Source organism: Rhipicephalus sanguineus, chromosome 3 (genome assembly GCF_013339695.2).
Source record: "Rhipicephalus sanguineus isolate Rsan-2018 chromosome 3, BIME_Rsan_1.4, whole genome shotgun sequence".
NCBI classification, from domain to species: domain Eukaryota; kingdom Metazoa; phylum Arthropoda; class Arachnida; order Ixodida; family Ixodidae; genus Rhipicephalus; species Rhipicephalus sanguineus.
This window is the reverse complement of record NC_051178.1, coordinates 86325776-86342639: the sequence shown is the minus strand read 5'-3', so window position 1 is coordinate 86342639 and position 16864 is coordinate 86325776. Positions and strand designations below refer to the sequence as shown.

General features: G+C 48.2%; 1 protein-coding gene across 2 annotated transcripts in view; it reads right to left on the bottom strand.

Annotated features, from left to right (window-relative positions):
* LOC119386813 (uncharacterized) overlaps positions 1-13823 on the bottom strand; it is a 41555-nt gene extending 27732 nt beyond the window's left edge. The window contains exon 1 of one of the 2 annotated variants that reach the window (XM_037654085.2): positions 13476-13823. Coding sequence is in view for 1 of the 2 variants with exons in the window: in XM_037654083.2 (XP_037510011.1) it covers positions 13476-13532 (57 nt within the window). In the remaining variant the exon portion in view is untranslated. The remainder of the gene's footprint in view (positions 1-13475) is intronic. The other variant, XM_037654083.2, reaches the window with a different exon arrangement.
* Positions 13824-16864: the final 3041 nt, after the last annotated feature.

The window sequence follows — 16864 nt, the reverse complement described above, 5'->3', positions numbered from 1 at the left end:
TTCACTACGCTTAGACCGTTCGTAGCCGCGATCACGAACGTATTCGACAACTCCTGTCCAGCTGCTGGTGCTCACTTATCACGGGGATGATGACCTTATTCAAGAACTGCCAAGAGACCCTTCCACGCATGCACTCGGGTTCGTGAAGCGTGCATGCGTTCTCTGTCATAACGGATAAGTGTAAGCATAACAACTGTTACGCAACTCTAACAACTGCAACTGTACGTGGAGTGCACCTGCGCGTGCCACTCGGCTGTGTATGTCTAGCGAAACTTTCTTGAATTAAGCTTAGTTGCGAGGAGCAACTGTCCTGTTCTGTGCATCTGTGTTGCTTCATTGTCCTATTCGAATTCGCGCTAGCCAGTATTGAAGAATATGAGCACTACAACCAGCTTACTGCGTCTCGTGTTGGTAACACCTATGTTGCTGTTGGCATCGTTAAGCGACTGTAAGCAACTGGCTATATACCACATGTGCGACTCTTCAAAATATGTGTGTGCGTATACCATTCGCAGATTTCTCCAGCGTAATTCCGTAACGCTTCGCTAAATGTGAAAAATTGCGGCAGAGTCACCTTCCTGCGCATGCTTCGGATAACACCGATACACCGATAACACCGAATCTGCCGAATTTTTTCTTTCTACGTATCTATCTATACAGGGTGTTTCAAGAAATGTGTCCAACATTCTCAAAAAATCAGGAAAATACGATATTTGCTCGGGGCCTTCAGAATTGCTTTTTCTGTAGCGGCAGGAATCTTAAGGTAGTTAAGGACATCATTTAGGACAGTAATTAAGAAAGTTACGTTAACTAACTTTTTAATTAGTGGAGTTAGACGATTGTGTCAAATGGGCGCTTTGAAGTTCTTCATGCGAGGAACCCATCCGAGCTTTGAGATTTCGAAAAAGCGTCCTCTAGTAATTGTTGTGGCGTAATGAAATTCAACGAAATGCAACGGCTTTCAACAGCGAAAGCCATCGAATTCGGTTGAATTTCATTACTTCGTAATTATTTTTAGAGGCCACTTTTTCGAAATCTCAATGTTGGGATGGGTTTCTGGCACGAAGAACTTCAATTCCCCTATTTGACACAGTCACCTAACTCCAGTAATTAAAAAGGTAATTAACCTAACTTTCTTAATTACTGTTTCAAGTCATGTCCCTAACCATCTTAAGATGCTTAGCGCTACAGAAAAAGTCATTCAGTCATTTTTGACGTCTCAGAAGAATATGGCAGTTGCTTTCTTCCATGTTTCTGTTTAGGTTTCGCCATTGAATTTGGTTATTTCATAACTTCGTAATTATTACTAGATGCCACATTTTCGAAATCTCACAGTTGGGTTGGGTTTTAGGCATTAAGAACTTCAATTCTCCCATTTGACACAACCACCTAACTCCACTAATTAAAAAGTTAATTAATTTAACTTTCTTAATTACAGTCCCTAATAATTTCTTTAACCATCTTAAAATCCCTGCCACTACAGAAAAACCAATTCTGAAGGCAGCAATCAAATATCGCATTTTCCTGATTTTTTGAGAAGTCTGGACACATTTCTTGAAACACCCTGTATATCTATCTAGCCGCCTACGTCTGGGTGCTCTCATGATCGCTTCCTTAACTTGGTGTAGACCAAAATTGGCATGGGAGGGTAAGATGATTTGACGAATATGACTGTCGGGTCACGACATGAATAACATGAAAATCCTGTCGCGTACGTCGTCAAACCCTTTCCTCCTGACACGTGTGGCACATACCCGTTTACCGCGGGCCGCGGTGTGCGGGTGTGCACCAAGGTAAATCTAAATAGGTCGCGAAAGTCGGAACGAAAAGTGGTCGGAAACCTATTGCGACAAACATCAACACCCGCGTGACGATTAAAGCGCTAATAGGTGAGGGGGGGGACAAATAATGAAAACAAAAAATTATATAAACGTTTATTTTCATTAATTTTATTTGTCACGAATTAAATTAGTAGATTACTTTAATCAAGCTTTAGTCTTGGGTATGTGGCTGAGTGGCCAATTTTTTTCGTTTATTAGCAGAAACAGCGGGCACATGCAGGCAGTCTGGTAACATGGACCAACGGTTTGCGCATTTTCAGATGCAAATGGCGTCGCTCGTTCTTGCGCAGTAGGTTTGTGCCTGTCGTCCGTAGGTGATTTCCTCGCATAAGCGTTGTTTTCTAGTCGTGGTAGTTGGCAGAAGGTAATATAGCCCATCGCAGCCATCGGGAACCGTTTCAGTGACTGTGTTTTGCCAGCGCACGGCCGGCGTGCTGTCGCCCTTCGGGACGATGAGTCCGCCACGCTACGCGAAGAAACGCTGCGCTGTCTACGGATGCAAGAGCAACACGTGTGCAAGTTTTGTGTGCACGTTGAATTGTTATGCTACTTCTGATTTCTGTGTTATATATTTTGGGGTAATATCCTGTTCAACTGCAATATTTCGCCAATAAAATACACCTTATTTATCAAATCTGTCTTTTTCGTCTTCCCGTTATCTTGCAGATTTCCATTATGGAGCCGTCATAGTGATAAGAAAAAGAACGTGCAGCTATGAAAAAAAAAGTAAGAAGCGGCGCCCTGTCAAAAAATTTCATAATTTCGCGCCCATCGCGTTAAAACGTGACGTCATTTCCGCTTCCGGTTGTGACGTCATCTTTTTCTTTTTTTAAATTCTGTTTGTCCCCTCCTCACATAGATGGCGACTGTTGCAACAACTAGCCACCGGCTTGACACGTGGGCTTCTACGGAAGTTACGCTACCAGTTTACATATACCTTGTATGCAACACAGGTGATTGACAGTTTATATCTACCCAGGAACGTCGACAACAGACGTTCGTAATTTAAATGTGAAAGCTTTAAGACAAACCGACATTGGCAGCGTTGACCCGACGAATGGAAAAGATGGAAATTAGGATCCCAGCAGGAATCGAACCCAAGAAGGATGCGTGGCCATCAGATATTCTACCACAGAGCCACGCCAGGTCTGTAAATTGGTTTGGAAAAAGAGCCCACGCAAGCGTAATGTTGGTGTAACGTGAATTGTGGTTGTGGTACTGGCTATCTAATTTTACAAGAAAGCAATAAACACTACATAAGTACTCCTACGATGCAGGCGGTATATCAGATCTGTGGTTCCAGTGTTGGCTCTGCTTTTATAGCAGTCCTATAAACATTACATTTGCATTCCTGTGATTCAGTAACCTATATTGAAGCATTGCTCGACTCCGGAGCAATATATTTACAAATGTTGCGCATGATATTCACATGACTGCACCATGAAGTGCACATAGTTTCGATACTACTGACGTGTGTACTCTAACGTGAGGGCTGAGGTTACAAATTACCACGAGTTAGGCGCGCAATCCCACTGAACAGTTGCAGTACAGTGTGCTTACAGAAACTCAATGTTCCAACACGGTCGACATGCAGCCTTGGATTAAGGTAGGCAGCCATGACTAGCGCGCACAAAAACACAAAGTGAGGTGCATATGAAGCTTTCTAAAAACCCCTTGTGGCAGGATTCGCTTCGCCAAGGAAATGGGTACTTGCAATCCGGAGAATCAGCACTAGGTTTGCAAATCAGTCTGCAATTGAAATTTCTGATATTGTTGCTCCTTGACGGGCAAATGTAGAGCAGGAATAATTAGCCACCATAGCCACCACCGATATATATATATATATATATATATATATATATATATATATATATATATATCATATATATATCATATATCAGGCGCTATCATATATATATATATATATATATATATATGATAGCGCCAAAGTTTTAATAACGCAAACAATACTCACTTACAAAATAACCTATTTGGCGCTATATATTACGAGGACTAAGTCAGAATTTCAGCACTTCATTTGAAGTTCTTTACTTCTTTTCCAATACAACAAACATTCCTGAAAAACTAGATATACAATGTGAGGTTACTTTCGCTCGCTGCGTTCCATACAAGCGTAGGTTGCTCCGTAAGATTTAAGCATAATAATAACTTCTGGCGATTAAACCAAAATATGATCATGAACCACGCCATAGTGGGCGACTCAAGAATAAATTCCACAACCTGGGGTTCTTCAACGTACAGCTATATGTATGCACACGGGTGTTCTCGGATGTCTTCCCATCGGTCCAGAAGCTTTGCACCACTTGATTTTGATTTCATGGAAAGTTAAATTATGATATCTGGTGTTTTACCTTCTAAAACAACAATATCACTATGAGGCACGCCGTATCGGAGGGCTGCGGAAGTTTGGGCTATTTGGGTTTCTCTAACGCGACCCTCAATGAACGGACACAGGCGTGTAGCATTTCGCCTCCGTCGAAATGCGACAGCCGCCCCTTGGATTGAAGTCGCGACCTTGGGGTCAGCAGCCGAGCACCGCAACCACGGCAACACCATAGCGGCTTGCACGGAAAGTCCTACAAGCACATGGATACCCCCTTTAAACAAGGATAAAATGCATAGGAAGGAACAGAGTAAGTACTCCATACCAGTCTGCGCTTAATCGGATCATATCTGTCTATGTGCTTATAAGAATAGCTATTGTCCTCAGGAGAAGCTAGGTATTTGATTTTGTAATATTATTTTAGGTTGTCCTTGAGCAGCTTCACCAGCATGATGTTGTACGGACTGTAACTATGAAATAGACGCTCCTGTTGAAAGGAATGTCGTTTTATGTGGCGCGCATGCAACACAATAGCAGATTTGTATATGGAAATCGCTGACAGCTCGGTCTAGCACGAACCACAAGGAGGTTTTTTCTTACGTCCCTGAGAATGTTCAAAAATTAAAATTAAGATATCAAATCTTGCCCGCCAATGCACTTATACTTAGGATTAATTATGAACACATTAATTTCTTTGACGTGTACTTAAATGTAGCTAAAAAGGGTGTTCTTGCATTTCGCCCACATTGAAATGTTCAGGCCGCCGTCGCCGGGATTCGAACCCACTACATCCAGCTCAACAACGCAGAAACTTATCCGCCGCCAAGGCCGGTAAGAGACTGATTACGAAGCATCACCATGAGTTGCTTCTTGGTAATAGATCTTTGTCAAACGCACATGCTCAATACAAGTTTATGCGCCAGTCATAATATTGCTACGTACCAGCGGCATCGCGGCCAAGGAGACGAAGATGAGGACCAAACAGACAGACTGGCGCGTGCTGTTCGCGTCGTTTGTGCTGCTCGCCTAAGCTGAAAACAATACAGGGATACGTATCCCTCTGAGCTGGTGTCTTTTTCCGTAACATATTTGGTGGAGTGGTGCGATCCCCTACCTCGCCACGGAACTCCGCAGCGGACGTTGTCTCGAGGATTTCCCCATGGCCTCGCAAGACTCGGCTACATCCCCGCCGCCCGCATTGCCTCCTGCCCTACCTGCCAACCCACCGGCCGCACCCACTTTCGTCACGCTTCCCGCCGTGAAAGAGCCTGGCGTCTTCTCGGGCCTCGAAGGCTCTGACGTCGACCAATGGCTGCGCCTGTACGAACGCGTCAGCGCCAGTTACAGGTGGGACCCCACCCTTATGCTTGCGAATGTCATATTTCACCTGGACGGAACCCCTCTTCTCTGGTTTGACACCTATGAGCATGAGATTACCAGCTGGGACAGCTTTAAGGAAAAGATTCGCGAACTTTTTGGCAACTCTCTTGGACGTCGCCTCGCTGCAAAGACTGAATTATCGACTCGCACGCAAAGCTCCACTGAGTCCTACCTCAGTTATATTCAACATGTCCTGGCCCTCTGCCGCAAAGCTGACGAAACCATGTCTGAGCAAGAACAAGTTACGTACATACTCAAAGGTATCGCCGACGACGTGTTCAACTTGTTGTTGTGCACTGACGTGTCCTCTGTCGATGCGGTACTTCAACAATGTCGTCGCTTGGAACAGGCTAAAAGTAGGCGTGTCTCCCCACTGTTCCCGCGCCTTCCGAATACCATAGTGACGTCTTCTTGCCTCGCTACATACCGGCAACCGGACGCCTGCGATAACTTGACCCGACTCGTTAGGCGTGAACTTGAAGCAGCCGCCCCTGTTACCGTGGCACCACCATCCTCTGACACACCTCCTTCCATCCCTTTACCCCTTCTTCAAGCAGTAATCCGACAGGAAATTGCCAGCATGGGTGTCAACTCTATTTCGACGCCTCCCCGTACCGACTTCCCACCGCACATCACGCCCCCACGTCTACCCCCGTCTGGCTCGCCACCAGCGTTGCGTAATCCGTCCGAATGTAGAAAACCTGATGACAAGCCCATATGCTTCTACTGTCACCGAATAGGACACATATCTCGTCATTGCCGAAGTCGCTGGGGTCCTCCTGCACAAAATTTACCGCCTTCCTTCAATAATCGCCCCGCTCGTCGTTCTGCAACCAGCCCAGACCACTCTGCCCCTCCTGCCCACTTCGCCCCTCAGGCCCACTACGCCCCTCTGGCCCACTTTGCCCCTCAGGCCTACTCTTCCCATCAGGACCACTTTGCCCCCCACGATCCCCACTACTCCCGCTCTCCCTCACCCCACCGTCGCCAGTCCCGTTCGCCTCAGCCCCGACGACCACCTTTCCCCGCTCCCCCACGACGTTCGCCGACGGAAAACTAAATGCTGCAGCCCCTGGAGGTGGCGCTGCATCAATCGGACCAAGCGAAAATCCTCTACTGACCATACCGACGAAACGGAACCTTATTGACGTACAAGTCGACGGAGTGCCTGTGACAGCTCTAGTCGACACTGGCGCTCAAGTTTCCGTTATGAACACTGATTTTAGACGCAAGCTCAAGAAAGTTCTCACACCTGCGACGACTCCATTTGTCCGTGTTGCCGACGGCGGAACAGCATCTGTCGTGGGAATGTGCTCCGCTCATGTAAGCATTGCTGATCGCCACACAGTTGTCCTCTTCGCCGTCCTTGAACAATGTCCCCATGATGTCATCCTCGGCCACGACTTCTTGTCTGCGCATTCTGCCCTCATTGACTGCTCGGCCAGTACGCTCCGTCTCCACTTGCCCATGATCGACCCTCCTGTGCCCCGGCCGAGTCGCCTCTGCACTGCCGGATACGCTCGCCTCTCACCCCAAACACTTACCTATGTCGAATTTGTCGCAGCACCACCAGTTCCCGACGGCGACTATGTACTGACCCCTATCACCGATGTCCTGATAAGTCGTGGCATTACGCTACCACACACGGTTCTTTCTGTCACAGGGAACTCTACGTGCCTTCCCGTTGTCAATTTTAGTTTGACACCGCAAGTGCTCCCGCAAGGCATCTCTTTGGCATTACTTTCGACCTTAGAAGACAGCGCGGTGGCTGCTCTCACGGTGACCGCTCCGTCCGATCCCCATGCCCAGCAACAATCTAATCCTTGTCCCGACAGCGCCATACGGTCGATGATTGCTTGCACCTTAACGCCGCAGCAGAGTGACGAGCTCCACCAGCTTCTGCTGTCCTACGTCGACGTTTTCGATCTCAGCGGCCGTCCATTGGGTAAAGCTACTGGTGTAACCCACCGCATCAACACAGCTGACCAGCCTCCTATTCATAGGCGCACATATCGCGTATCGGCTACTGAGCGTCAAATTATCCAAGCTGAAGTCGACAAAATGCTCGCCAAGAACATCATTGAGCCGTCCTGCAGTCCTTGGGCATCCCCTGTCGTGCTAGTGCGCAAAAAGGACGGCACATGGCGTTTCTGTGTCGATTATCGCCACCTAAACAGAATTACAAAAAAAAACGCGAGGCCTGTGCTGAAACCGCAGCACAGTCACAGCGAAAGCTGGAAGAGCGGCCTTTCTAGAGCCCGTCAAGCTCTCTTGGGGCTACAATACAAGTACACTAGAAAGGTACCCACTACGCCATAAATCACAATTTTTGTGAAGTTGGGAAGCACCTACTAAGGCATTATTCGTCATTCTGCGGAGAAACGAGTCACCACCTGCACGTCTGTAACGCATTATGTGCACTTTGTTGACGCGACGACTGATGACGATGAAGAATTATGGCTCAGCCCTTTGGAATGGGTTGGAAGCCTGAAATGGGCCACCAGGTATGTAATTTGCATTGGGTGACGCCCGGTCACTATTTCCCTCTCCCGTCATGCTGTATAACATACGTTGACGTGGGAGAGAGACGGGGGGGGGGGCGAAGAACTTTACTGAGACCCCGAGGAAATGGATTATGATTATGGGCTTCCTTGGCAACCAATACAAGTGCACTTGCGAGGAACCCAGTACGCTCTAAATCATTGTAATTTTACTGAGACCCCGAGGAAATGGATCATGCGCTTATGGGCTTCCTTGGTAACCAATACAAGTGCACTTGCGAGGAACCCACTACGCTATAAATCATTGTAATTTTTGAGAAGTAGGGCAGCAGGCACTGCGCCATTTTTCGCCATTCTACGGAGAGCCGTCGTACCTGCTAAACGCATGTAAGGCATCATGCGCACTTTGTTGATGCTGTGCCTGATTACAACGAAGAATTATGGCAGAGCCCTTTGTAATGGGTTGGAAGCATTCAACAACCTACACGTTGCGCAATTCGCATTGTGTGACGCCTGTTTACAGAATTCGCGTTGTGCGACGCTTGGTGCTTATTTTACTCTTCTACCACGCTATATTGCATATGCTAATGTGGTTTTTTCCCGACATGAAGCCTGTATAGGACCTTTCTGCAAAGCAGTTTCAAGCACCGGCATGGCTCAGAGGTTGAATACTGGGCTCCCACGCAGAGGGCCCAGGTTCGAACCTCGTTCCGTCCTGGAATTTTTTCCTTATTTCGTTTTTTTTTTTCATTTCAAGCGATACTGGTTACGGACACCGGTGGCGGCGGCGGCGGACAACTACGGCGCCAAAAACGGCCGGTGAAATGATCTCATAACAGCTTTCGCTGTAAAAGACGTCTACCCTCCGCCACGAATAAATGATGCCCTTGACTGCCTCTATGATGCCCGCTATTTTTCTTCCATCGACCTCCGTTCAGGGTACTGGCAGATTGAGGTGGACGATATGGATCGTGAAAAGACATTTATCACCCCCGATGGCCTATATCAATTCAAGGTCATGCCCTTTGGCCTTTGTAACGCCCCAGCCACCTTTGAACGAATGATGGACTCTTTGCTCCGAGGATTTAAATGGTCCACCTGTTTGTGCTACTTGGACGATGTCGTTGTTTTTTCCCCAACATTTGAAACTCATATAGAACGTCTCTCAGCCGTACTAGCCATCTTCCGTCGTGCTGGCCTGCAGCTGAACTCATCAAAATTTCATTTTGGCCACGACCAAATTACAGTACTTGGTCATTTACTGGACGCTAACGGAGTACAGCCAGACCCGGCGAAAATCAGCGCAGTCAAGAACTTTCCCGTTCCACGATCTGTGAAGGATGTCCGTAGCTTTCTCGGACTCTGTTCGTATTTTCGACGCTTCGTGAAAAGTTTGCGGATATAGCGAGACCTCTTACGCAGCTCCTCAAGCAAGACGTCCCGTTTACATGGGGCTCAGAAGAGGCTTCTGCGTTCTCCAATCTCATCGCGCTCCTCACTACTCCTCCAATTTTGGGCCACTTTGACCCTGCTGCCCCTACTGAGATCCGCACGGACGCAAGTGGTCATGGCATCGGCGCCGTGCTTGCTCAACGCCAACGTGGCCACGACTGCGTTATTGCATACGCCAGCCGCCTCTTATCCGCCCCCGAACGCAATTATTCAATCACAGATCGTGAGTGTTTGGCTCTCGTTTGGGCGGTCGTCAAGTTCAGGCCATACCTATACGGGCGCCCGTTTTCGGTCGTTACCGACCACCACGCGCTCTGCTGGCTGAACTCTCTTAAAGACCCCTCAGGGCGGCTTGGTCGCTGGGCTTTGCGCCTCCAAGTGTTCTCCTACTCAGTCGTGTACAAATGTGGCCGCATGCACCAGGATGCCGACTGCCTCTCCCGGTACCCTGTCGACGATCCTGATGACACTGACGCCAACACGATCTGCTCCATATTCTCAGTGTCCAACTTGGTTCACATTGGGGAAGAACAGAAACGGGATCCCGTGCTCCTTGACCTCATCACCCGCACGAAATCTTTCCCAAACGACGCCTCTGTTCGCCACTTTGTGCTTCAAGAGGGCGTCCTCTACCATCGAAATTTCCGACCTGACGGACCTGATCTTCAAATTGTCGTGCCTAAGCATTTACGACGCAGTGTCCTCGCTGAACTTCCCGATGCGCCGACAGCTGGACACCTCAGCGTCTCTCGCACATACGAGCGCGTACGCAGCCGTTTCTTTTGGCCAGGCCTTGCTCGCTCAGTACGCCGCTATGTCGCCACGTGCGAGTTATGTCAACGCCGCAAAACATCGTCGCTGCTACCCGCTGGCCATCTTCAACCAATGGACATACCCACGGAACCCTTTTACCGCGTTGGATTAGACCTTCTTGGACCTTTTCCCGTCTCAACCATAGGAAACAAATGCATCGCAGTGGCTACAGATTACGCTACACGCTATGCGATCACGCGAGCTCTACCGACAAGTTGTGCAACCCACGTTGCTGACTTTCTGCTACGGGACGTTATCTTGGTTCACGGTGCCCCAAGACAACTGATCACAGACCATGGCCGCCAATTCCTGTCTCAAGTTATTTCCGACATCTTACGTTCCTGTTCTACGCAGCACAAACTGACCACTGCATACCACCCTCAATCCAATGGGCTAACTGAACGCTTTAATCGCACGCTTACGGACATGCTCGCTACGTATGTGTCGCCGGACCACCGAGACTGGGATGTTGCCCTACCCTACGCAACTTTTGCGTACAATTCATCGCGTCACGACACGGCAGGCTTTTCCCCTTTTTATCTCCTGTACGGAAGAGAGCCGACTTTACCGCTGGACACAATCATTCCTACCTCCACCTCGTCCACCAGCGAGTATGCCCGAGACGCAATCGCGCGAGCCGACGAAGCCCGACAGCTCGCCCGCGCTCGGCTGACGGCGTCGCAAACCAAACAACGACGCCGGTACGATGCTACTCATCGAGACGCACATTTCGTTCCCGGTGCCATTGTGCTACTCTGGTCCCCTCATCGTCGGGTGGGCCTATCCGAAAAACTTTTGTCTCGTTACACGGGACCTTTCCGTGTACTGCGTCAGGTAACACCTATGAGATTGCCCCATCTGTCCATCGCCATCTGTTCGGTCCAGCGATATTGTTCACGTTTCACGGCTCAAGCCCTGCAACACCGCTTCCGAAAACGACCTTTAAAGCTCCGGGACGGTGCTTCGGCCGCCGGGGGTAATGCTACGTACCAGCGGCATCGCGGCCAAGGAGACGAAGAGGAGGACGAAACAGACAGACTGGCGCGTGCTGTTCGCGTCGGTTGTGCTGCTCGCCTAAGCTGAAAACAATACAGGGATACGTATCCCTCTGAGCTGGTGTCTTTTTCCATAACAATATAGTGCTGAACTCAGGCGAACGTACGCGAGAAATACCGCATTAACGTCCATCCTTGAGCATTTTACACCATGGAGCAGTGGGAGGACCTATTGAGCAGCTTGTACCCTGAGAACCAGCGGCGATTGGTAAGCAAGGCGCGACGAGCGGCAAAGGACCACGTCGTGTGAGACCGTGGACGCAGCCTAGCTTGGATGACAGTCTTCGTAAAATAAAGTATAATCCGCCGCTTCTACTCGACTTAATTTTACAGTATCATCGTAATTCTAATTGGAGATGAATTCACAAGCACAGACGTAAAGCCAAGCAATTAACAAATAGCTATTGTATGGTCTGGATGCTGCCGCGCGGCGCCCAAGTGTGTTGAAGGATCCCTAAACCACTCCGAGTCGAGATCGTGCGCTATGTGACCCGTAAGTTACAAACTGATGCTTGTATTCGGTTTAGATTAACGTGCTGACGCTTCGACAGCAATGTACTGGTGACTATAGGCCCTAATTCCACGAACCGTTATCAGATTATCTGCGCGTTAAGCTTAGCACGCGTGGTTAAACAAACAGCTGATCTCGCAAATAACGCCAAAATGTACCTGATGATTTGTCCTCAGCGTGAGATGGCACAAAGCAATGGCTCATTTGACCATTGCTGCCAGCGCAGTGGGCCAATAGCAAGCGCTGGTTCGGATCGAAGCGGGCGGTCGTGTCTGCATGGGTGCTGCCATGTTGATTTGTAACCACAGTTACTGGCGGTTACTGATACAGCATTTAAAGGCACACGACATAAATGCAAAGAAGAATAGGCATATCAAGCATCGATGTGACGTAACACGTTCCAAACAAGTGGAAATGTCTGAACCCTGCGAATGGTAAGGTAATTATACATTGAACTATGTTCTGCGGCGCAAGCGTCTGGCTTCTTTACACCTCGTGGCCTTAGTAGTGCTGAACGTAGCCTTATTAGTGCTCCATCTCACCAGTAGTACTGGTGAGATGGAGTATAGAGAGTGGTGTTTTTTTCGTCTTCACTACATTTCCTAGAGGCGCTATCTCCTCCTCACCACTTATTTCTACATAAAAGACTTGGACAGTATCAGCACTAAGCACTGAGCCTATCAGGATTTCGCAAGAGCAAAGCAGGGTAGGAGATAATTGAGAATGATATCCCTTGTATATGGATCATCCGATAGCTTATTTCCCCAGGCCATTACGTGAAAAGACTGCTGGCTACAGTGACACGGACTTTTCTTCAAGGCTGCCACTGAAGGTTGCAGCCATGAAGAACACAAGTCCGATTGTCGAAACGTCGGCTACAGCGACACCCATTGTTAACGAATTTTTGATCTCATCGAGCTGCCATTTTTCCCACAACACCTGCCTTTATATTACAAGCAAGGTGTCAAATTCCCGACGTCAAAAGTACTTGAGTATCATTTAGGCACTAGGTACCATTCGCATCTTCCGCCTTCGTTTATTGACTGCAGCTGACAACACCTGGAGAAACTAACGCAAATGCGCGGATCTGAATTATAACAAAATAGTGGCGAATGTGGTCTATGATGGCTGCTGGGAGATATACGCATTATTTTATTAGGTAAGGTTCAATGGGACATGCTGTCCACATTTCTACAAGTGGTTTTATTTGATGCTCCTTACTTAAACTGAGCAAACGAAGAAAAAAACACGGTCGAATCTCGCAAGTTCGCGTGTGCTATAACTGTTAAACTCGAGTTCACAGCCAATATAGAGACAACGGCAGTATATGTATGATCATTAATGTTTCGATCTAAAAACTCGGTGCAGTAGGCTGATTTTGGGCTTATGGACCTGCAGACTTCAAGACACGTGTCGCTTAAAGTTGAAACTTCAGACTGTTTCGTTGGCAAGGGCTCAGTGGTTCTGTAAATAAATCGTTTGCTTGCAGCAATGAATAGAAACTTCGGCTAAGCCGGCTCGCGCTACTTATAAAGTAAGAGTGCATGATTTCTAGATAGTTCGAGCAAGCATACGCACCACTAGGTCTTGGGCGTTGCAGGTAACAATTGCAACGATGAAGATAGCTGTCTTCATGATTGTATTCCTGAGCGACGGTCTCCCTCTTTTCCCCGTTCACGTTTGAAGGCTGATGGCTGAAAGCTGATTGCAGCAGGTCATCTTTGCGTTCACTTTCATTTATGTACAGGAAACAGTAGAAAAAAAAATGAAAACTGAAAAGGGCGTCTCACTTCTTGATGCGGTCAAATGAGATTGATAACCGTCTTGATCTTTTTCCGGTTGAGAAGCGGTAAGAATTTTAAGGTTTAAGAAAGGTACATCGTACAGTCAAAAAGCGACGTCATAAACGTTTTGAGATATGGCGTGCTGAAAAAATTACTTTTGTGCTTGCAGCTTCTTTGTGAAAAATTTGTGCCGTCCTTTCCGCTATTATTCATCGCTGTTAAAAGAGAAAGTAAGAAAGGTGGACACATTGCTCCGCTTTTCAACAAAGGGATATTGTGCAATCTGCCCGAGTCTTGGCAAATTGAACTGCTGCTGCCACAAGGACAATGTGCGAAGCTGGGATCAGTTTTGCCACAGTAACCACGGAGATCCCTGCAGCTGTGCAGATCCTTACTGGAGTGGGTTATACAAAGCGTGCTTTCTGTCTCTACAGGTGTACCACGCACGTTGCAGTAATTATGCGATGTTCTATGCTCAATTTCGAGCAACCATTTTCAAAAAGGTTCTGCTTCTGAGAAAAGGAGGACGTTGGCATGCAGCGGATAGCGCAAATAGGAGCAAGGATAGCTTTGTAATGAAATGCCTTTCATAAGGCAGAATCGGCTAACAATGCTTTTTTTTTGTATCCGCGTGCATCGAGGAGTTTTTTTTTTTTAATGTTCCGAATTCGGGCTGCTATGTCCGGCAAAAAAGCGTCGGAAGATGTACACTGGTTCAAAGTAGGATAAAAATATTTCCGTTTTTCGTTAGGTATCATTCTCACACGTACATAGAATGCTGTATTTAGCCATTGCGGATAAGCGGGATTCTCCTCCAGTTCAGACACAAGGCTTTGTTAAAACTCGAGGTAAGCGAATGCCTCGGCGCTTGCACAACGTGTTGGACTGCTGCTCTCCGATCTTGCCTCGTAGGCAGAGGTGTAGCTTTGCCGGAAAAAAAAGGGGGGGGGGGCGCTGTTGCAAGTTTAGCGCGCTGGCACATTGTGAGAGGCAGCATAGCACATGCATCTGTTCTCTTATGGTCTCAAACTTGCGAAGTGTACTTCCGAAATTTGGAAAATGGTTCGCTTCGGACATTTAGCTACATGTCTATAGGCATCGACAGCTGGTATGGTGGCGCTGCGACACTAGTAGAGTCAGCGCTACCAGTAGCGGCCGCGCGGGTGATCCCGTCGTGACATGTTGCGGGCTCTCTTTGCAATGACACTGCGGGACGAGCAGCGTCATTGCAAAAACTCCACATTCCACAAAACTGAACACGTAGAAGGATATTAAAAATGCATGCTGTCTTCTTCACGGCAATGATATTTACCCCGGCAATCATGCTTATGGCGTTAGGTAGGAAACTGTGTCTGCAATGGGGCCCTCCGAATTCAGTGGCAAGTGAGTTGCTCGGATGAAGAGTGTCAGCTGGGACGCCCGCCTTCAGGTTATCAAAATTTTATCTAAGCGCTGTGTTATATAATCAAATAAAAGTTTTTTTGTGTATTACGCGAAGAGCTTCCTTTGACTTTTGCATCCGTTCTACTGGTAGTAGGTGTTCAGGCTAAACAAGAGAAGAGTTCGTTCGTTCCGTTGCTCTCGCTTTTTAAGGCGAAAGCTCGATCATCAAACGCGAAATTTGACCGTTGGCTGTGTCTCACTTCCCGCGGCGTCGGGGACGAGTGATGCAAAGAAAAATATATTTGACGTCACAGATCGCCAAAATTTGTAAAGTCATGACGTCACAGTGGCGTAATGTGACGTCACATGTTGACGGCATCACATCGCATCGTAGCTTGGTGAAAGGTGGTATGACCACGGAGGCAATGCAAAACCAGGTGAGGTGCCTCCGATCTTCGAGGCAGTGCAAAACTACATTAGGTGCAGAAAACTTTCGAATGGTTGCGGGGCAGCATCAATGCCGCGGCTGAAAGCAAAAAATGGCTTTCGCCTTCGAGTCGTCTTGACTGAATGCGTAAGGGACCCTGTGAGTTTTTTTTAGCTCTCTCGTTCCTTGGGGCTGCTCGATAATTTCTGCACATTTTCCCAGTTTTCTATAGAACCAACTGCACATTGTGAGAGCAAGGCGCACATGCAAGGCTGGGCGCCGAGGATGGTATAAGCACGTTGCCGCCTTGGTTATGTTTGTCGACAAGTGCGAGCACGCATACTGCACAGATCTACCATGCGCCTGGTTCTGACAATCGCCGTGTCCCCTTCCAGATATTGTCACGTGGTCGTGACGTCGACGAAGACAGCAGTCGGCGTTTGCGGGATGAAACTGTTTATTTGGCCGAACTTGTGGCCGGAAAATGAGAACTAGGACTACAGCAATACACGCTGTACAATGATAGCGGCGAACAGGGCGTCGTCCGTCGATCAACGGATAAGCAGTCAAGCGCGTCGGCTTTTATACAGGCGCTATCGAACTTTCCAGCGATATCGCTGGTGGCGGCGTAATCTCTAGACAAAGCTGGAACATTCGCGTGCGGGGCGCAATCTTAACAAACCGATCTACTACAATCGCGACGCTTCTAGAACACTACTTCGCCGACAGCGTCGAGCGTTGATAACCGTCCCTGCCGGTCAAACCCGCATACATCAAAACAAGACAAGAAGTGGGCGTGGCATTGCCCCCCTCTGAAAAAGCATCGTCCCGATGCTTGTGAAAGAACATAGAAGAGAAAAAAAAACAAGTGCATACACAAATAAATTACAATAACAAAGGAAAAAAAATAGAGTCCCCAGGCTCGCTAACGCGCAAAATACGGCTTAAGGCGCACGACATGGACGACTTCAGGTCGCGCACGGCGCCGCTGAGAGTTCGTAATGCCGTCAGGGACAACCTCATAGTCGAGTGCGCCGAGGCGTCGAAGTACCCTGTACGGTCCGAAGTATCGTCGAAGAAGCTTCTCACTAAGTCCTCGTCGGCGTATTGGCGTCCATACCCATACACGGTCACCGGGTTGGTATTCCATGTGGCGTCGTCGAAGGTTGTAGCGGCGGCTGTCAGTCGTCTGCTGGTTCTTGATCCGTAGGCGGGCGAGCTGTCGTGCTTCTTCGGCGCGCTGTAGGTAGGTGGTCACGTCGATGTTTTCCTCGTCGGTCACGTTTGGTAGCATGGCGTCGAGCGTCGTTGCCGGGCTCCGTCCGTAGACCAACTTGTACGGCGTCATCTGCGTCGTTTCCTGTACGGCCGTG